This window comes from Amphiprion ocellaris, chromosome 3 (genome assembly GCF_022539595.1).
Source record: "Amphiprion ocellaris isolate individual 3 ecotype Okinawa chromosome 3, ASM2253959v1, whole genome shotgun sequence".
NCBI lineage: Eukaryota > Metazoa > Chordata > Actinopteri > Pomacentridae > Amphiprion > Amphiprion ocellaris.
In genome coordinates, this window is record NC_072768.1 from 7773657 (window position 1) to 7796868 (window position 23212).

General features: G+C 38.8%; 1 protein-coding gene across 3 annotated transcripts; it reads right to left on the reverse strand.

Moving 5' to 3' along the window:
• Nucleotides 1-14: 14 nt before the first annotated feature.
• washc4 (WASH complex subunit 4) lies at nt 15-21382 on the reverse strand. Of its 3 annotated transcripts, none has more exons than XM_023262398.3 (33): nt 21227-21382; nt 18214-18353; nt 18050-18103; nt 17886-17951; nt 17472-17517; nt 17309-17376; nt 17141-17223; nt 15897-15939; nt 15693-15796; nt 13367-13487; nt 13091-13214; nt 12872-12999; nt 12607-12767; nt 12389-12515; nt 10995-11120; nt 10786-10893; nt 10552-10698; nt 10383-10462; nt 9960-10065; nt 9698-9814; nt 9401-9569; nt 9113-9267; nt 8948-9022; nt 6768-6872; nt 6521-6655; nt 5413-5521; nt 5259-5325; nt 4972-5058; nt 2607-2754; nt 2355-2451; nt 2067-2263; nt 1776-1872; nt 15-1013 (listed from the first exon to the last, which is right to left on the reverse strand). In XM_023262398.3, the coding sequence occupies exons 1-33, from the start codon at nt 21285-21287 to the stop codon at nt 952-954; spliced, it is 3513 nt and encodes a 1170-aa protein (XP_023118166.1). In that variant the 5' UTR covers nt 21288-21382; the 3' UTR covers nt 15-951. The 3 variants fall into 3 exon arrangements, with proteins under 3 accessions (XP_023118166.1, XP_023118165.1, XP_054865240.1); XM_023262397.3 differs by having other exon boundaries at nt 15-1016; XM_055009265.1 differs by having other exon boundaries at nt 15-1044.
• Nucleotides 21383-23212: the final 1830 nt, after the last annotated feature.

Sequence of the window (23212 nt, forward strand, 5' to 3'; positions counted from 1 at the left end):
GAAAACTTCACATATTATTTTATAATATAACACAGGTTTATTGTTTACATGAGAAATTATTAACAAACATTAATTGAGCACGTAACCTGTGTTTTAAAATCAAATGCAGTATCCTAACTTTGAACTCCTAAATGAGTCTTTACATTCTGCTCAAAGTGCAACTTTTTATTAGTCTACAAAGACTTTACTGAAGTTTGATGTCCAAGCAAGTTAATTCATGGAATGTATTTTCACATGTTGATAGATACAAAATTGGGGAAACAATAAAAATGCAATGATGCATCTCCAGTGCAGCAGAAAAATAATCAAACTATAGTACTGTATCTTGGGTGTTAGAATGGATTATTTTTAAATCTGATTATCAAAACAAGTATCCACAGTTTAGGAAGGCACAGACACACCTCAAGTCATACGATGTATAAAACGGACAGAGAAAAACGCACAAATATGGCACACAAAATTACACGATGAAAACATTCTGAAGGAGTCCTCATTAAAGGCTGTGAACAATCACAACTGGTACAATGGACACCAGCAAAGAGGCAGCAAAGTAGGTAAATTAGAACAAAGACGCAAATCAATCCACAGTCATCTCTGATCAGCAGAGGACAAACAAACAGCTGTAGAAAAATAATCCAGTCCATCCAGACCTATGTATCAAAAGATTCGCTTTCATCTCAGACTTGTTACACCAGCTGCCCTTTTTTAAATCGCTTGTGTAAATGCTACAAATTCAAATTCAAAGCCAGCTGTGGGATGTTACACAGATGTTTCTGTAGAATGGAAACAGAAAAAGACTCTTCATGTAGCAGCAATTCACACATTCTTTCTCTAACGAAGATCGCTGCGTTGTTGTGGGACATAAAGAGGCTGAAAACATCATCTGTCAGTCTGTTATCCCTGAAACACACAAACACACATCAGTGCAGCTCGAGCTCTTCTCCGCTGATCTCACTTCAGGGCTTGTTCGGATGAAGTGGAGCCATCTGAAGCACCTTCAGCTTTAGCAGCTTCTTCTGGTGGCAAAACGATGGAAAACGTTACCTTTGATACACAGAATCCATCATTCATTTACCCTCTGAACACCAAAACCAGCCGACAGCTCTGAAAAATATGTCATCTATTTTAAAATGTTTCAAAACTGCACCATCTACCACAACCAGAAACCTAAAAAACAGAAAGACTAGTTGGATTGTCAACTCTCTGATGGTCCGGGTTTGTACGATATGCTATCTTTATTTTTTCTACCCCTCAAATGAGACTATTCTCAGTGTCCTGTTGGATTTCTAACTTCCCAACAGTCCTTGAACTACTCACTGAGAGACATTCTGTTGGCAAAAAAATCCAAATCTAAACTTAAATCATCGTATTTCATCAAAATCATTTTTGATTTATAAATTTGCCTAAAATTCTTAATTTTTGCAGTAACTAGATTCTTGCAAAAACAATAAGTTCCACGTTTCTCTGGGGGGGTTGTTTGTTTTTAAAATATAGATGATTTATGGCATTATAACTGATAAAACTATTCCAAATTCCAGTCATGGTTGTTCTAGAGGTGTAGGACTTAATTTAGTGAAAAATGAGCCCACATGAATAAAAATGTGAAACGAGCAAAAAACCTAAAACAAAAAGAAAACACAAAGGAACTGCTTGGGGTTCAAAGCGGTAGTCATTATATAATCTGTCTATCTAAATTTGAAAAATCATCTTCAAAAAGCCCGTATAGGATAGGGTGGATGTGCCAGTAGTTTTGCATAATTAAAGACTCTATTAACCTTTATCTTTCTTCTCCTGAGTCTCCTCGGCTGCAGTCTTGTCGGCTCTGAAGAAGATCCGAGCGCTGCTTAGAGAGAAGTAGAGAAGCTCAAACTCCTGCAAGGAAAGAAAGAAAAGGAAACATATTTCTACATCCTGTCACAAAAAAAATCACTTCAGCAGCTTCTCAAAGAAGATCTACAATATAATAGCTAATATAATAGCAATAACTTAACATTTTACAGGCAGGTAGATGAAAGATTTCTTTTCCCAGAACTGACATGAAACCTGACAGATTAAAGCCACGGTACCTGGAGGTAGATGTCCAGCCTCTTCTGAGTGAGATTCATGGTTTGCAGCAGCTTTTCATCCTGACCGGCAGACTGAACGTTCTGCTCCTTCGCCACGGCGTTCAACTCTTTCTTGTACTTATCTCTGACAGCCTGGAACCAGTGCAGAGAGTCGAACTCCAGATACTGGTCCAGTAGCTTCAGGATGTACGCAACACCTGAGAGGGAGGTACAGAGGAGAGTAGGTCAGAAACAAGAACTCACAATGCTTCTCCAGTTGCATCCATTTTATCCCATCATCCCACTCACCCATTGCAAAGCCGTCGTCGGTGAAAGCAGCTCCGTTTTTGTTCTTCTTGTTGAGTTTTTCCTTGCAGCTGATGGAGTGCTCCACGAAGTTCACAGTCTATGAGGGAAATGTGTTGTGTTTTAATTATTGAAAGACTTGTAAGGAAGGAAAAGAGAAAAAGTTGCAGAAAAGTAGGTAAATACAAACAAATATTCAGCAAACAGAATGTAAATTATAGGGCTTAGAAACAAATAAACAGTCTCTGCACTGACCAGCGGGGGAACGATCATGTAGAAGTTCCTCAGGTGCATGTTCTTTGCGCTGCGGAACTCAGGTGCAAACACTCCAACCAGCATCTTGAAGTACTCCGTCCCCTCGGCAGAGTTGCTGGTCAAATCTCCCAACACTGAGTCCAGGACGCTGGAAAAGACACAGTATTAATGGAAGGATGAGGCTTCCTGTTCATTAGTCTGGCTGCAGCGCCTCCTGTAGGCGTAAAATATGAAATACACTCAAACAGAATTGAAGCACAGTTGTTGGGGTGCATGATAGAAATGTTGGACTAAAGTTTTGCAGCAGACAACCCCAACTCATCAAGCGATAAATACATCCACAGAAAATGCATAAAGGACGACCTGCTACACCAAAGAGTCACAAACATTTCAGCTCTCAATCCTAAAAATAACAGTACAAGCGACTCACAATCCCAAAACCCCCCAAGGTAGTTGCGATATTAGGGACCATCCAAACTCTGGCACACAAAAACACAAAAGCCTATCAGCAACAATATTATTTTAATGCATTTTAATATAGTTTAGTAGCAGAAAACACCAGTCAAAGAAACCTCCATCTGTAAACTGACCAGACAGCATTTAAAAGCAGCAGATTCACAGATCTATATTTGTGTAACAAGCAGCGTTTAACTTGTATTTTATTCTGGTGGAACAGTTATGGCTAATATATGCTATTTCTAAGCTTTTTAAAATTTTCTTTGATTTCTGGAAACCATCTTGCAACAAGAGATGTGACGTTCGCGATCGAGTCGGTCGTTTGATCGGCTCTTTTAAGAGAACGATGAGAACCGGTTCAAGCTGTTTGTATGTGCAAACTGTCCATGCTTTCTTTACGTGTCACCTGTGTGCCCCATGAGGCTGAGTTATTCACACAGCCACATTTACTGCTTTATCAGGTAGGGGGAGATATTAGTGATGGAAAAAAAAACCCAAAAACCCACAAAATGAGTCAGAATCAAAGGAAACGTAGCTAGTTTTTATTGTGCCACATAGTTTTTTTGGGTGAGGGAACATTCGAAATAGGTATCTCACTGTCAAAGCGTGGGAATATGGTACCATCTTATGGAATGTTTACAATGAAAACACAAGCCAAATTAAATTCTAATCAATATTTTAGAATATTTAACACCAATTGAGTATAAATTGGTGGGATGTGTACGTTTGAATCATTCTGATCCATACTGTATCTTAGAATTTCTACCAGTGATTGCTTAAAAAGTCACTCCTGTTGGGATTTATAATTTTAACTACTAAACTGAATGAAATCATAAGTTGGTGATTTGCTGCTAATCGTTATATTATCCTTCCACTATTGAGTGATTATTAATTATTATGTTATCTGTCCACTACTGATTAATTACTAACAGAGTTGCATTGGCCTGAGGATGGGTAAGGGGGTCGCGAACATTACCTCACACTATGTGAACTGGGGTAAAACCAAGTTGAACAGCCGGATCAAACAGAGGGCAGATGCACGCCAGCTTACACTGAAGACATATCAGACGTATGAACATGCATTCCACACACATACTCCCTGACACGCTTAGTGCACACATAGAGACCGGATGTTTCTCACTGAAGGCTGCACTTGTTTTTCAGAACATTACGTGAACAAACATGAAGTGAGAATAATTGGGGACGTGCATCACCTCCATCAATGAGAGCATAATCACATAGGTCTATCAGACACATGACAAGATCATAAGTTCCTGCACACGATATACCTTACGCAAACACACCTATCAATCTGTCACAGTCGTAGGGAGGATCTCCCCTCTTCCTACAGAGAGTCAGGAGTTGGTGATGATTGGGAGGATCACTTGGTGGGAGAAGTGCACCAGGCTGTCAACCAATGAGAGAGTGCCAAGTCTAAACCGTGGCTCTTCTCCATCAGTTTTTGACCAATGGGATTGTAGCACATTCCGTAAATATGCACTGTATACTGTAAACTGTATCCATTACTGGGAAGATGCCTGCAGATTAACATCCTTTGTTAACTCTGGTCCTCTAATCAGCAATGGTCCTTGATCAAGCTACTTGTTGCAGAATAAACAACTTTAACTGAGAGAAGTTGTCTTCCATCTCAAATAAACGAACACGCTCGACACTCCTGGTTGACTTCTAAAAAATAAATGAATATAACGAGTCAGTTGTTTGAACGGCTGTTTAAAAGGAACGGCTCCTCAAGGTCCGGCTCCCTTCAAAGAACCACAAATCCCATCTCTACTTGCAACATCTCATTGCTTTTTTTGTGACCCTCACCTTTGCAACCACTGTGCTACTCAAACAAATTCAAGCACTACTTTAGTTTGGAGAGAAAGAAAGCTCTTCAAACTTTGCTTACCTGCCAGCTCTCTGGGTGTCCTCTGACAGTCCCTCCTCCTTCACCAGCTCTTCAAAGTTCACGATATCCTCCAGGTCTGGGACAAACCTGGAGATAACGTAGAAACATTTTTTAAACACTGTGTGACTGAAAACACTCATTTAAAATCAGCTTTTGTCTCATACTTATTCAGAGTTACAGTAATAGCAGCAAGATATTGAGATTTTATTTGACTCATTAAATCACAAACTGCAGTAAAAAGGAGCACAAATTTACACAACATGCACTTCATTGAGTTTCTCTTTTACCTAATGGCGCTGCTGCAGCAGTGGAGGCCTCCGGAACGGATCATACGCACATAACCCATGGCATTACCTGAAAGAAAACAGTGTAAAGTGGTGTTGTCTTTGTCTGCACCTGCAGTTGAATGTCTATGATTTTACACCAAGAAGAGTTTCTCACCAATCTGGCTGATGAGCTGTCTGAACTGATCCAGGTAGCTCTGTCCATCAGGAGTGATGCCCAGCTTCCTGATGCCACGGTTAAATTTTTCTGCCCGCTCAAATGGGTACTACAACAAAAACACAAATAACTGAAGCTAAATAATAGCTGGCAGGGAGCTACGTGGTATAAAACAAGATAATTAATTAAAAATACTGGTCCAAGATCAAGAAAATGGGAAAAGCCCCAGTATTTACTGACAGTATGTGTCTGTTAATGTGACAATTTTTTTTTTATTTCACTCAAGTTTTTATTTATCTACAATTACACAAACCAAGAAAGAAAAACAAAGAAACAAAACAACTGAACTATGCCTAGGTAGTAACAGAGCCTCTACATCATCCTTCAGTCCTGTTAATCATTATTTTTCCCTTGTTCCCCTCCAACGTTGCCATTTCCAGTCCTGTATTCTGTCCACTTTGTCCATTTTTTGTCCATTTGTGCTTCCCGTAGTCTCAGTTTGTGAGTTTGTTTTTGCATTATGTAGATTTCTTCAATAATTTTCAACCATTGGTCCTTTGTTGTTGGTCCTGCTTTCCCCCTGTTTCTTGTTATGGATTTTTTTTATGCCACTAGTAGTATTTTGACTAAATATCTGTCATTATCAATCACACTCTCTTCAGAGAAATTACAAAGATAAAGCACACTGCAACTCAAAGGGATCTTATAAGCCATTATTGGTTGTAGATCTTCACATAGTTTCCTAAGACAGTTATTTTCTGACATTTCCAAAAAACATGTGAGTGATCTACATCAAGTTCTCCACACTAACTGTTTATTTTTTTATCATTGCTGTAACAAAGAAGTGTGCCAAATTTTTCCAGGAGAATTCCCTCCATATCCACAAACTAGTGGATGTATTGATGAATCTTCCACATATTAAGCCAATCGTCATCTGTAACTTCAACGTTAAGTTCCTTCTTCCAATTCTGTTTTATATAATTAGTTGTATGTTTACCATGCAAATTTAGTCCTTGATATATTGCTGTTTGCAGCACATTTTAGTGTAATGTTGTTGGTGTTTATGTTCTATAAATGGTAAAATGACTACATCTGGAGCAAACCTTACCTTCTGATCAGACTGGTCCTTTGTTTCTCTGAAGAAGCGTATGTCCTTGATGAGTCTGGACTTGATGTGCTCATCGTACATAAACTGACTGAAGATGTAAAACTTCTTACGCAGGAACTGGTAGGTGAAATTGACCTGAGAAGATGTGCAACGCACAAAGAAAAACCTTTGATTAATCCAATCTGAGATATTAAGTACAACTGGAGACAGGCTAGAACACACTCTGCTGTCTCTACTGTAAACTCACTGTGGTGTTCATGATGCCTGTGCCGTGTGTCCGGATGGAGTTGGCGATGTGACGGATGTTGATGGTGTTCAAGTGCTTGTTGTTACTCGCCTTCTCTATGAAGATCTGTTGAAAAGGAACAATTTCAACTGAACTGAGAAATCAAAGGTGCATGTGAAGATTCATGGTATATCTAAGTGCTAAAACAAAGGCAACAAGACTTGCTTTAGTTTCTGGAAGACTTTTCACGTCTAATACTAAAGGCTCCTTTCGTATTAACACACAGAGAATTCAGAGATCCTTTCCCAAAGCTGTAAATTTGGTAAGACATCATTTCAGAAGACAGCTAACCCAAAATTCACCTGCAAATGGAACATCTGATTGGATGTTTACTCATAAAGGACCACTCACGGCTCTCGTGGAGGATCTGATAAGCGTCATAAAGTGTCAACTGTGAGGAAAACCACACCTCTGGAGAAGCAGATTGACATTCTGACCTTCTGATCTTTCGACCTAACACAAAGAACTTGGTATGCAGGAACGAACTGAAGAGTTTATAAATCAGAACATCAACAAAATGCAGCATCACTGGATTGACGATCTGGACTCAGTCTCTGATACCAGGTTGATCAGGACCAGTATGGAAGAAAAACACATCAAATCTGAAGTGTTTGTGGAGAAGAACACATGAGACACCAACACCCCCCTCCTCTCTGTCACTGACCACAGCCATAAAGGCAGAGAGACGTTGTACTCTAAACATATATTCTCCCTATGTCTTATTTTTCTGATTAGTGAATTTATATGCTTGTGCTTAAGCTATGTTATAAATTTACCTTCATGTAGCCTAAAGTCTACAATCTGTAAGTTTATTCTTATGTTTACACATTTTATTATTATCTCAGGAACCATATTAGATAAACATATGATGTTTGGTGTCATTCTATTCACTTATTCAGTGCTATTTCAGATCTGTGATCATCGTAGATGTTGAACAATTGGAATTCTACATTTAAGAAATGAACTAAGAGTAAATTATAAAGGTATCTGGCCTCTGACCTCTCCTGGACAGTGAAGCTCAACACCACCCCTTGGGAGGAACACATCCCTGACTGGTTAGATGCTGTTTTGAATTTAGCTCCAAAACTTTCCATATAGAGAAAAGTCACTGAAATGCAACAACTCTTCGAAAAATGCAACTGGGCTTAAGAATAGAACTGACCTCTTGAGAACAAAGAGCAAAGAGAAGATCGGGCTGGAAAAATAGATTTTTGAATTAGGCTTATTCATAAAAGTCAAACCAAAACAAAGGCTTAAAACTCCACACATTTAAAGGTTATGTGATTCTGATCTAATACATTTTTGTCTAATTCAGGGAATATGCCCATGCAGCTCTGTTCTGTGTGCAAGAAAAAAAAAGAAAGCAAACTATGTTTACAGCATCTCAGACTAATCCAACTCCTCTGTATTCCACCTGCATCCAAACAAGAGACACTCATTTGAGGACAACAATATGGACATTTTGGCCAGAGAAGATTGATGATTTGGATAAAGAGTGAAATAATACATCTACATTAAACAGAAACTATCACTAAACAGAGGAGGTAGTTTTATCTCTTCACAGACAGATTAATATATGTGAACCTAACAATAACACTACATGGCCACTAACCAACTCTCAACAAGAGCTGTGGTGGAAAAACTACTGTTTTCTTTGAAAATTTTACCCAGTGAGTCCAGCGATACCGAAATAAAAACACCTGAAGAAATACTGTCTTTTGAGTGTTTTTTTTCTCTGCACAGAGAACGTTAATCATCATACAGAATGCAGAGCAGTCTGCAGAGGAAGAACAAAGAATACTGAGTGAGTGCTAAATATTTGGATGAGGACAGAAAGTAGGAGTAGAGGAACTAAAAACGCAGGTGTTTCCTGTAACCTCATGATTAATTGTTGTTGGCGCATACGGGACACACTCCCCTTCATACCACACAAAGGGCTGCTTTTAAGTCAAGGAAGTTCAAACAAGGGTCAAACAGTGGTGCCAGTGTAAAAACACTAGGACCGTCAATTAAAACTGAATACGCCTTTAGGATTAGATGTGAAATGTTTACAAGAAACTTAAGCAAATATACTTGTCTTTGTTTTCACTCTGAGGTAAAAGTATACTTTGGGGTTTAGGAGTGAGATGCTGAAGTCTTACCTGGTTGTTGAGGTTGTAAAGGTAGCGTGAGACAAAAACATGAATGTTCCTCATGATCTCCAAAACATCCAAACCCTGAGGAGAACACGCCAAAGGACACCGTTAATGAATCGCTCACGTAAATGTCCACCTCTGTCATGATGTGTGCTGTGCAACCAACCAGACCTGCTCCAGAGTCTGGCTGGGCAGGTGTGCTTCTGTCATTGTGAGTCCGTAGCGTTGCGTAGCCAGATTTCTCATCTCGCTGTAGGTGGCCCAGTCATGGAGAGCGACAGTGGTCAGGTTGTAGAAAGTTTTATCCAGGTAGTGGGTCACATAGGCTGCAAGGATTTTAAGAATAAGACATTCAAAAATAGCCGTTTTGATGACAAAACAAACTCTTTCGGGTACTCGCCCAACCCCAAAAAGGAAATTGTGTATGTGCATGAACAAATGCAAACAGCATGTCTTCACCTTTGATATGAATGAAGCGGTTGAAGAATCGGATGGGTTTGAGGGAGAAAAAGTGGGCTAGGTCCTTCATGCCAACTTTAAATGGGTTCCTGTCATCCAGTTTCAGGTGGGTGTGAACAGAAAGACGCAGGTCCTTCTCGATCTCCTTACAAAGTTTGTCGAGCAGGTGCTAGAGGAGAACACAGAGACTATATCACATACATGCTTCTAAATCAAATATTCCAACACTTGCACCACATACTGTACATTCCCTCTTTCTGTTTCTCACTTTGTCTTCCATATTTGATCTGTTCTCACCTCGTTGAACACATCCATGATCTCCTTGTCGTAGCTCTCCAGCAGCTGGTCACATGACTCCATGTGTTTGGCGTGCAGCATCGTTGGCACACTGTCCCTTAGTGCACTAAACATGTACTGCAGGTACACAGAAACCCAGAACAGTCAATCATCAGCAGAAAGAAAAAATGTAGCAAAGAAAGGACAATTTATATACTGCATATAAGCAGGCATTATGTTTCAAATCCTCAGCTTTATGTGCATTAGAAGCATGTCTGCTCACGTGTATCCGTGCTGCGTCCACAGCGTTGTCGTACACATCGTCCAGGTAGATGGGAAACACAGCTCGGTGCCAGTAAAGGAAGCTACAGTCACACTGCAGTTTGACCCTGAAAAACAAAGATAACAATCACAGCAGGTTAAAGAAAACATCTAATTACTTCTATGAATGTGATAATTTGTGCCATAATTTTACACACTGATCTAACAAGGTGATGTTTGAGCACAAGATGCTGAAAGCTGCCTGCCACATTGGCTCAACACCAATCAGAAAATGTCTAAACATCTGGAGGTTTTTACTCTGCTTGAACGATTAATCACTTCGCCAGCTCTTGGCAGATGAACTAAAAGTGGATTACGTCATGCACTGCCTGGAAATCTTCCTCTTGAAATTTTGTCCAACGTGAGAAGAGCAAAGAAATCCCACCTTTCACTCAGCTCACTAATCAGATCCAGCTTCTTCAGCACAAGCTGCAGTGGAAGCAGCTCCTCATCTTTGAAGGTTTTCTAGAAATAAAGTTAATACAACTAAAAATCAAGTGAGATAAAAAGGAAGCACAAGTATGCATGATTACTGACATCTCTGAGAAACGTACCAGCTGAGTGCCGACACACAGAGCCAGAGACACTACCAGGCGTCGCTCCTTCGTGCTCGGTCCGTTCAAAGCATTTTCTGCCAGAACCAGAGACGACAGCACGTCCAGCCGCTGCTCGCTGTACTTCTTGTCGGAGATCACCCTTTTCTTCAGCGAGAAGAAAACACAGTGTCATATAAAATGGAAAATATCCTGTTAATGCTAATTTATCACTTGTTTTTTTGTTGTGTGTACCTTGGCCATGCCGATAGCATTGAGAGCCTGCGACTGCAGCTGCTGAGTGATGTGAGAAACAGAGTCGGCTACAACCATGGACCGTCGGTGAAATGTGTGCTCCACAGCCTGAGGGGGGAGTCGCATGACATAATCCTATTAGTTTTAATGTAACAGGCAATACATGCACTGGTAAAGAGTATGAATGCCTTCAAAAAACACACACGCACCTTGAGCAACTCAACCAGTCGACAGAGTGCTTTGACAGAAGTCTTGGTCATGGGCCGCTGCATCGACATGTACATGTTCATGGTGGTCTTGATGATGGTGCTGATGCTGTAGGCGTACAGGATGCCCTACAAAAGACAGCAAACACAGGAGGAGGGGAAGTCAGATGTATGCAAAGGTTCAACTACTTTACGCACTATTTTAGTAAGTTGGGTTTATTATGAAATGAAACAGGAAGCATTTACTGATAAATAAAATAATGGATCAATATAGTATGAAAGATCTTACAGCACCTACTTATCACACTTGTTTTAATGTAAATTCTTAATCCTGTGCTTTAATCTAGCATGTATTTTATTTATTTTGTTGAGTGAGTTGGTGTTGTATGTTTTTAATTGTTGCAATTTTAATGTTTTTCAGGCTGTGGTCTTGGCTAGGCTTCTCTTGAAAAAGAGGTCATTGTATCACAACGGGACCAACCTGGATAGATAAAGGCCAAATTAGAAAAAGTGCATTCACAACTGCATTTAAAGGAGAATAAATGTAAATGCCATGTGGTGAATTAGTCTTTGCAGTCTCATGATCTGTGGTCCTGCTGAGGGTTGATACAGGATAAAACTGCTAGTTAAAAGTCCTTATTTGTCCACATAAACCCAAAGACACAGAACCAGAGTGGATTCAGATCCATGTTTTTATACAGTCAATCTAGCCCAGGTGGTGTCCCATTCCATTAAACCAGGTTCCAGGTCTGGTATGTATGCTACCTGAGTGAATTCAAGAAGACCCAGTGGTGATACAACAACGCTGATCATGATGGAAACTGACAGTTTATTTACAATGCTGCAACATATGAGCAATACCTATTATAGTTCGAAAGGTCAAACAGTCAAAATTACCTTAATCCTTTGATGCACAACATGGGTCAGAAGTGACCAATATTCAATGGAATATGGGTATCTTTTGACCCACGTTGTACATCAAAGGGTTTGTTTCATTGCATCTAACAAAACTGCAAAGCTGAATCTAAACAACTTGCAACTGCAACGTGTCACCGTGACGAAAAACTGACATTTACGCCGAGTGGAATACAGACACGAGTGGACTAGCCACGTTGTTCCAATCAGCAACAGAGAAATAACAGAAAATCTGGAACAACAACAACCAAGCACAGACTGCACAGTTTTGTTTTGACAACTTGTAAATTAACTTCTTAATAGCAATTAGCTGTAAAACTGGTTCTGAGCTGGTCTGCGTCTCCCAGTTGCAACATGATTTTATCCTTTCTGGGTTCTGGATGAATTTGAATTCCTGCTTTCAAGTAAGAGACGGGTTCAGTTTGGGTAAAAGTAGCACATTTTTTTTGTGACCCGAAAAGATCTTTACGGTCAGCGCTTACCTGCACGAACACATTACACCTGCTGTTAAGGTCTTCTGCCAGCTTGTCATTTTTATGCTCCTTGGACAAGATGGATTCCATCTTCATCATCCAGGAAGTTACAAACACGTAGTAAGACTGAACATCCCTGAAGAGAAAGACAGCAGAAATAACCAGACTGTTAATCTCAGCATCACAAGTTAACGACATAAATCCTGCAGATTTTTGGTGCCGCTAACTTAGTTAGTGTCTGAGCTCTTTGCTGCAGGTAGGCGTCTCTCTGCGCTCTGATGGCCTGGAGACTCTTCTTGTCCATCAGTTTAGCTGCAGCTGGGACCTTAGCAGTGAGGAAAGCATCTGGAAACCAGATGATGTTTGCAATCAGAGTGACAGCAGGAACCTACATGAAAATGTGGAGAGAAACCCACATGATTAAGAAACACTAACAACGAGGAAGGCTGTTGCAGACAGATTAAGAAAAAAGGCCAAAAACATTAAAAACACCTTTTTACAAATGTCCAGCATCGCCTTGTAGAGCTTTTTGTCGACACTCCTGAAGATGTGAAAGTGAAGCACAAAGAGACCACAGACGCCGGCATATTTATCTCTCTGGTCAATTTCTGAAGGTTCACCTGAAAACACCGCAGAAACACAGCCATAAATCTATTTTAACCTCAAGGAGAAAGTAAGTGAAAGTAGTCAATCCTAAGAGGAGAAACTGACCGATCTTGGATTCAACGTTTGCAAATATGGTGCGAATGTTGAAGGCGAACTCCTCAGCGAAGGCACTGTTCTTGGCAACAGCTACTCCTTCTCCAGGATCATCAAACCTCTGCTCCACACAGGCCTGTCAACGGAGTTCAGAGTGGTCTTCAGTCAGGGCTTAAAACAATCTCTGTGTACAGTCATTTGTTCACACACTAGTTCGATCCAGACTTCATAACAAACAATTCATCAAATCAACTTCAGAAAATGGATTCCACACAATAACAATATGACCTGCAGTATCATGCCATCCAGCAGTTGCCCCTCCAGCTTCAGCAGGAGCTTCTCAAACGGTTTCAGTTTCTCTTCAGGAATGGAAAATTTCCCAGGGTTATGGTGTACAGATTTCAGCAGCCTGTATACAAGAAGCATATATATGAGCATATAGTGAGTGTGCTTAATGGTTTAATGATTATAGCAATAATGGCAGGTAGAAATGTACACAGAATAAGTGTAGTTGTTGATTAGATGTAAGTATTTTACTTTGTTGAAAACAAAAAAGTCAAATGTCACACAAGTATGCTGACAATACTAAAGATAAGAAAGGAAGTCTTAGTATTTTTTTGCTTTGTGGCTATGTGGGGGAAACAGCAAAACCAACCAAGATGAAGTTTTATCAAAAGACAGGTTGTTAATTATTGTCAAAAACACACATCCATGGAGTACTAGTGACGAACGATGGCATGGTACATTAGCAGAATGTCAAAGATAATTGTAAAAAAGAATCTAGATGAAGGTAGGGATCCATGACAGGTGATATCCACAAGGGGCAGTAGGTGACTAGTGAATATATGGTGGGGCTTTCCAACTTTACATGAGTGCCTGTCTTCATCAACCAGCATCATTTTGCTGCAATTTGCTGGAGCTACAGTAAATCCTAAAACTGCACCTGACTCTGCCTGTCTTCATATCTTCAACTAGTTTGAGTTTGTTTGTAGAAAATAATTGTTGCTTTCAAGAAGAACAAGTCACTTTCTTAGATGAATATTTTTAACAACTACTTGGACATTGTGAAGGAAAAATTACTCACTTTCTCTGACTGAGGTGGTTCTAGTTTATGACATCCTAAACGCCGGTGTGTCTGCCAATTGCAGTCACCCTAAATCAAGTGTAGGTACCAAGTCACCTCAAGTTACTCTACAGAATGTCACCCTTGACCCAGGTTTCTCCTAAATTGTGAATGTAAACATATTTATGCTCTCTCTGTCTCTGACATGACCCTGAGACAGACATTTGCTAAAGATAACATAAGAGTGAAAGACAACTGTTTGTAAGGAAAACAAAGTTATGTTATTGTCCAAATGGCGCTCCTGAACAAACAAACCTGTCACCATATTTGGATTGTAACCTAAACATGGCATGCCTCACAACCTCATATATACCCAAGGCCAGAGAGACTCCTCAGAGTTGATGCTGCCAGTGCTCACATCACTGTGTTGCTCGCTGTATCCCTTTTCCTGATATCAGTAAACCTTATTCTCAACATAAGCCATCTGAGTCTCCAGAGTGTCTCTGAGTTTGCCTCCTGATTCTTCTTTCCACATCGCAGAATTCCCTAACAGACATTGAGAGCATCTCCTGCCTGTATGACCGGTTTCAATCGAAAAATGTCCCTCAAAGTCATCCTCAGTGTCTGCAAGTTTTAACAGAGGTAATGTCATCTCTGCAAATACCCGGCTGAGATGTAGAAATGAAAAACTGTTTTTTAGCTGAACTCAGACAGCTTCACAGGGAAAAGGAGGGAGCATTCACAACTTGCCCTGCATCACACACTTTGTGAATGTCTTGAGTTTTTTGCTCTTCAGAAGGCCGAAAGACTGTATTTAATAAATGGACACCACTCGTTATTAATGCATCACACATGTTACAACTGTTTTCTTTACTAAAGTGGAGGTTTATTATCACTATTATTGCTGCTAAAAGTACTGCATAGGTGTAAACATTACTCGTTTAGCAAGAGACAGTACTTCTATATCCTAAGAAAGTACCAGAAATGACCCGAAGACAACACAAGGGTTAAAATCACAAAATTCCTCTCTCGCACCGAAAAGTAACCTATTTCTGAATGACAGAATGCCGTCACTTTAGCAGATGGATAAAACCAGCAATGTTACGTGTCCCCGGTCTGAAAGGGGCTACAGATTGACAAGTCAAATGACTGCTAACAACCAATCCTCAGTGTGAAAAGGGGGCAATTAAAACCCCAGGGTTAGTCACGTACGCACCGAGGGCTATGAAAGGTCAGAAGGATCAGACAAAAAGAACAATTACTTAAAAGTACTAAACTGTGAGATGTCTTAGAAATAAGAAACCAAAGAAACATTGAAACAAAATATATAGTGCTTAGAATATTAATATATAACACCAAAAGAAACCAATTTGAACAATATCCTAAACAACAGTCAAAAGACAAAACACTGAGAATAATAATCTGTGTATTTCTCTAGTTTTTTGTGCACAGACAGACATATTCCTTGTGTGTGACACTCTAGGGGGCAGAGTGATTTCAGACAGTTGTGTGTGTGTGTGTGTGTGTGTGCGTGTGTGTGTGTGTGTTCACCTTTTGTACATCTTCCAGTGATCCTTCAGTGTGCCGTGATTTTCCATAATCTCATCGAGTGTGAGCAGCACCACTAACAACTCCCCCAGATGTTCGTACACTATCTGCCAAGGAAACATAATAGAGAGGCAATAAGAAATGTTTCCAGTTAGAGAGAATACGGATTTAAGTCACAAACAGATATCAACAAATCTTAAAACTCACCTGGAAATGGACACCTGACGACTCAATGATTTTTGTTGCACCTCTAAAAAGGGAGAAGAAAGATAAGTATGTGAAATGCACCTTATGTTGGAATAGCAGACCATGTAATAAGGAAAGCACAGCTGCCTAGTCTGACGTTGTGTTGCTGTCAAAAAACAGTCATGGTCAGAACAACATAAGGTTCCAGAATTTCACAGTGCAATCTATTATTTATTTATTACATTTGCCTTAATTGGTTCTGAGGGCAAAAATGCATCCTCCCCATGTAGAATAGACATTCAAACACTAGCTCCTGTGTTTTTCATATTTTATATAGGCTACAAAAACATTACCTCATCCAAGCCATTGGTACATCCCATACATAGTAGCACATATTATCAGACTATTCTGTTAATTACGGGGATTCATCCCAGTGTTGATGTCGTACTGAATTATTTATTTTAACTATATCACATTTTGCCTCATTGATGTTGATGATATGAGAGATGCACCAGCACGTTTTAAGAGAACTGCACATGCTAAACAACTTAAGTAAATTTCTAGATGTGTAGAAAAAAGTGCTTGCAATACAAACAATAGTGGGTCCTTTCTGGGTTTTAATGGATTCATATGCCAAGTCACACCCACTCAGTCACTGAAAATCATCTTTAGTCAAATGAAATTATACATTACGATGAAAATACTTGAGTTATGCTACTCATAGCCTCCTTCTATGAGTCTCCGGAAAAGAAGAAAGTCTACGTATTATTTTTCCCCTGAGACCTGCGCTGGTCATGCCCCAGGGTCAGACTCATGTTCTGTCGCCCAGTTAACATGGGGTCTCATTTCACAGCTCTCATGTCGCTGTGGTTTCTCAGTCTGACATTTTTATTGATCTGCATTTACGGATCATGTCTTTGCTTAGACTGCTCATGTGGTGACTGATGCACACGTTGTTAAAACCCTCACGTGACGTGCATCATGAGTAACACACAATACCCACACACATCTAAAAAAAAATACACAAGTAAATGATGACGACACAGATAAAGTGAGTTAAAGATAGAAATAACTTTTATCAGGTAACATCCCGTCTTGTGAGGGAAGTTAAGACAACAGTAATGAAACCTGTCACTGATTGCTTGTTTCACTCTCTATGAGAAAAGCGCATTAAAGGTCTCTCTCTCTACAATGGATGTACTCAAACCCTTCCAATAAGAACAGTACAGCGACTGTGTGACGTATGTTGTGTTCACGGATCTTACTTGTTGCTGTTGTAGAGTGCAGCCAGCTGATGAACGATGCTGACCACCACTTCATAACATCGTGACACGAAGCAGGACAGCTCCTATTAAAGGACAATGAGAGAAACAACCGGTTGTTTTTTGGGCTTTCGTAAACAATGTTATTGCAAAAATTATTTGAAAATTCACCTGTAGGAATGAGATGAACCTTCCCATCTGAATTTGAGACTCCCCTTCAACCACACTGGTGTCAGACACTGCAACACAAAAGCACACGTCTTATTTTATCTGTTTATTAAGAAACACTGGACATAAAAGGAATAAAAATAAATAATAATAGCGGCCAAATTACCTCCCTCTCCGTAATATAATAAGCCACTGTAGAACTTGGTTTCCGCCTGCAAAGGAACAGAAAACAGGGTAAATTAGCCTCTCACAGAACGAAACAAACAACGGATATCGTCTTTTGGCATTAGTGGCGTTACTGATAACCACAGGGTGACATCAATTCAAGCCACCATGAGGAAGTACATGGAAGAAGAAGTTAGTAAACATGGAGGTAAGTAAACCTTGGAAGTAAAAAAAAAAATCACTTTTGCAAATGTTTTATGATGCAGGAAATACACTCAATACATGTAATGTGTCTGTGACTATAATTTTTGTTTATTTTTTTATTTTTTACAAGGAAACTGCGCATAGCCCCTTCTAACAGGAACAGGCATATACGATAAAAAAAACAACCTCCCAGAGCAGAGAGAGTTCTTACCTCATACTTGAGCTTCTTAACTTCACTACAGAGAGCTGCATAAACTGTGATAACTTTGTTCAAAACCTGCACATAACACAAATGGTCACTATCAAAAAAATGTATAAAAGACAACTGTGTGGACATGCGATTGAAAAAAAAAATATTTTTTTGTTTTTATTTACCTTGTTGTCTGTTTTAATCAACTCCAACAGAGATGACTGCTCATAAGGGAGAAGCTACAAGAGACCAGAAAGTAATAGGAAGGAAGTTACACAAGTTTAAATGGTGTAAAAACAATGAAAGACTTTTTAGTTTGATGTACAGGCACTATAGTTTTGTGTTTTACCTTCAGGGCGATGGGGTCCAGAGTGAAGTCCCACACATCTCCGATGGAATCATCAAGAGCCTCTTCTATACCCTTCAGCTGAGACGTGTACTCCTCCAGAAACTTACTGTAGTTCTTCAGCTGAACTTCTGTGTGTATTTCTGTTGGGTGGAAGGTTTTACATTAGTTGTGACTGAGAAGAAACATCAGTTTTCAGTTCAATATGCTTTTGTAATAGATTTAAAATGCGATGAAGCATTACCACATCAAAAGCACAGCTGACACACAAGAGGAACAACATGAATTTGTAAAAAACAGTGATAGGATGGCTTAACTTCTGGGGCAGATGTGCTGCAAAATCTAAGAGATGTGTGCACTAAATAACGAGAAAAAATAATGTCAATGTGGTGAAAAAACTAGTGTCTTCCTTGAGAATTTACCCAGTGACTCCTGTGATACAGAAACAAAACACCTGAGAAAATAAACTGTCTTATGAGTGTTTTATTCTGTGCACAGAGAAGGTTAATCATCACACAGAGTGTAGAGCAGCCTGCAGAGGAAGAACAAAGAACACTGAGTGTGTGATGCAAACTTTTTTCCGCTTTCTACCAGCTTGTATTATTCCATTTTTAGTTGAGATGTGATGCAGTCATTAGTGGTATCTCGTAGGGAGGATGCAAGTGTTCCCCAAGGAGGATTATCATGGTTTCTCCCTCAAACAACCTTGACTTAGCAGTTTCAGTAAAATTAATTGTTACATTATAAGAAAGCAGGAATGTGCTGTGTATCAAGGCCAAAGCTCTATCTTTGTTAGTGTGTGTACGTGCCGAAGAAAAAGCATTTTTTGTAGGCGGCTGTATCTTTCTAGCCTGACCTGTCTGTGTCCATCAGAGCTTTGAGTTAGAGCTTAGCAACATCTCTTCCCTTTTAAAGGTCAAGCATAACTCATGGACTTATTGCACATTAAATGGTTAATATTATCAATATAATTAACACTCATATGTAATGTCAATTTTAGTGTTCACCTAGCAGTACCTTAAAAAATAAATCCTAACGACACAAAGTGCTGTTATTTTTAGTTAAGCAAGTTCAAACATCGAACACGGGTCAAACACGGGTCTGAGTGTAAAAACACTAGCAAAGTGAAAAATGACAATTAAAGTCAGTTAAATCACAGCGTATATGCCTGAATCAGAAAAGGGGAAACATAAACATCCCATCAAAGAGTCAATCTGCTGACATTAAATAAAATTGAATAGCAGCATTAGTGTCATATGTCCTAAAAACACACAACTCTTCTCTTTTCAGTGTTTTAAATTGTGATTTTTATCTTATCTTTTATGGGAGAACTGTTCTGCCCTACTAGAGTCTGTAAACTTTTTGCTGCTTTTTACTTCTGCACTGTTACATTTTGTAGAAAATACTGCACTTTTTTTTTTACACTATAGATACTTGTTACTCATAGGAGTATCTTATAAATCAGTATGCATTATTCAGTTACCCATTATTCATTATTAATCAGTTTATTATTAAGGGACCGTGTACAATATTAAACATAAATGTTGCCATTTGATGTATTGCACCAGAGTTAGCTTTAAGCTAATTTTCATCACAATATTAAAATGTTACAAAAAAAGCTGGACTATAAAATACATGAAACAGTGAAACAAAACATTACACACAGTCTTAAAAGCACACACACTCACACACAAATGCAAATTAATAAGACATCAGTTGCTGCGGTTCTGAGTGTCCTTAAGCAGGTTTTTCAGTTTGTTTTTAAAACTGCTGACAGAAACACAGTTATTAATTCTAGCTTTTACAGAAAAAGCTGACTGCCTGAATGTGGCGCGTCGAAAAGGTTACTGATGGAAGATATCCTTGTGGATTTTATGGATTGTGTCGAGCGATACTGAATAAGCTGGCTCAAATTTCCCAAACACATCTACAAAATTAAGACAAGCCTTTATTAATCCCACAGTGGGGAAATTTGTAGTATTACAGCAGCAAAGATACTGTAAACATTTAAGGAATGTAGCATGGAAATAAAAATAAACCAAAATATACATAAGTACTAGCTCTAAAAATTGCATTATTGCACGTCAGTGGTGTTTCACAGATTTTTTGATGAACAGAAATACTGTTAGTGCATTGATTGCCTATATTATGTGTTCTGTCTTTATGAGACCTTTATTTTATCTTTAATTTTTTTAGCCTCATTGTGTTTTTTTGCATCCGGTTGCTTTAATATGTAAATTTCCCTGATGGGGTACAAATAAAGTTTATCTTATTTAATCTTATGTATATGTAATATAAGAAAATCTAGTGGTAATGGTGTTACATGTGGTGTACCTATGAAGTAATGCTACTGTGAATAAAAATACTAGATTAACCGTATTAAAATTATTGCTGGAGTAAAGAGAATTAAATAATTTGAGGAAATAAGAGTAGTGAAGAAAATATTCACACTATGCTGATGTTCAAAAGTAATAACAAAGCTTTAACTAGCTTACAGTAAGCTAGGAAGTCCTACAATTTAGCTTGAATAAACATAGGCTCAATGTTTATATGTTTATATGGGCCATTGTTTGCTAATAAGCGAAGCCAGCTAGCGAAAGTATTTGTATTTTGTGAGCCAGGAAGAGGAAGAAGCAGCAAATACACAACGTGAAACCCGAAATGGTGGGTACTTTCGTTTCCTTTTTAAACCAGAATAAATGGGAGCAGGGTTATTTGAGCTGTCAAAAGTCTGTCAGACTGATCAGCTGATGTGACAGGGAACGTTTGCTAACTTAGCCACCGCTAACTCCTAAATACACGACATTAACACCTCGAATCCACTACATATTACCCCACATTATCCATAAGGTATGCATTTAATGGTAACACTTTTAAATTAAACAGTAAGAAGTGTTATTCATCCAGTAAATACACGAAGCCCGGTGCTGAAGCATCCCGCTAAGCTAGCACTGGATGCTAATGCAGTGAACTTTAGCCCGTCGCCGTTTTTCTCAGGACGACAAAGAGGACTTACTCTGAGAACCGTCGTCAAAACGGTCAAACTCCCAGTCTGGAGCGATGGTTTCTACCGCCATACTGCCGCAGCTGTTGACCCAAAACCCCCAAAACACAGTGCTGTTAAAAAGTCGGGCTACACGATCCCATGATGGATCTTGTGATTTTTGTGAATGGCCGCAAGTTCTCATGGGAAATGGAGTCCAGAGGCGATGGCTGTCCGAGGATAGATCGATAGATACCAGCACCTTCATTTTAAATACTAGCAATTTTGCACATTTATTGTAAAGAATAGCAATTTATACACATTTATTGCAAATATCAGCAATTTTTGCACCTAATGTCTTTGACCAGCATGATTCGCACATAAATTGCACATTATTTGAAAGTTGTTTTTCATAGATAGATAGATAGATACATGGTGGCATCAGCCATCATGAATGGAGTGGTCTGCTGGAGCAGCAGCATCATGGTTGCAGACAGGAAGAGACGGAAAAAACTGAAAGAAAGCCAGTTCTGTCCTGGACTACCCCCTTGATCCTATGGAGGTGGTGGGAGACAGGAGGATGATGACAAAGCTGTTATCTATCATGAAGGACACCTCCAACCCCCTGCAGGAAACAGTATCAGCACTGGTCAGCTCCGTCAGTTACAGACTGTTTCACCCGCAGTGTCTAAAGGAGAGATACTGCAGGTCCTTCCTTCCTGCTGCAGTCAGACTTTACAATCAACCTGCTCCCAGTAGTTCAGCTCACCCACTAACTGTGCAATAAAAATGTATATAAGGACACTATGTGCAATTTCACAGAAACTTTTTCTGCAAACATTATATTTCTTCTAGAAAGAGAAAATGATTACATCTGTGCACTGTGTGCATTGTGTGCTGCTCTTTTTCTTTTTCTTGCACTATTTCTTGTATTCACTGCTGTAACATCGAAAATTTCCCCGCTGCAGGATCAATAAAGGTTTAATCAAGGCATCTATCTATCTATCTATCTATCTATCTATCTATCTATCTATCTATCTATCTATCTATCTATCTATCTATCTATCTATCTATCTATCTATCTATCATCTATCTATCTATCTATCTATCTATCTATCTATCTATCTATCTATCTATCTATCTATCTATCTATCTATCTATCTATCTATCTATCTATCTATCTATTTCATTCTGATAATTTCATAGTTTTCGACTTGTTTCAGACTAAAATAAATATAAAATGTCAGACATTCTTCTATGAGCAAAGTAAGGTGATCCCACTATTGCTAACCCACATTAATATTACTGTAATATTGCTGTTTGTTTTTTATAATCACATGTGAATGTGTTTCTTGAAAATACTTGTTTTCATGCATTTTATTCAATAGCGATTCTGGCGCCCCACCACATTAAAAGTTCAGGAGAAGAGATGCAGGTGATGATGAGAGGGAAAAAAATCCCCCATAACATGATACTGCACATAAATAACTAATAAAAGTCAGACTAAATTTGCTGCCTGTCCATAGCCTGATGACATTTCCACTTATCTACCGACATAAACTAACTATAAAACATTAAGATGTGTTTTTATTCCAACTCAGATAGCTTGTTTTGTTGGTTACTTTAATGATCTAGTTATGGGAATGCATTCATACTCACAAGATTGTCAAAGCTGCACATATTCTGCTGTAAAACACAGAAATCTCTCTAATAAACCATTCAACATGACAGAAAAGTAGTGTGACTTTTAGCAAACGGTTCAGACTTTAGGTACAGTAAAATCAAATATCAACAGTTTTTATCAACTTTGTATATATATATATATATATATATATATATATATATATATATATATATATATATATATATATATATATATATATATATATATATATATATATATATAAAATAAAAAAATTTCCAAGAGCTTTAACATGTAAATAAAAGGTCCATGTAGCATTGGGTGTTGTTTTTAAATACTAAGATATATGGGTTTGGCCCATGCTTGTCCTTACTTAC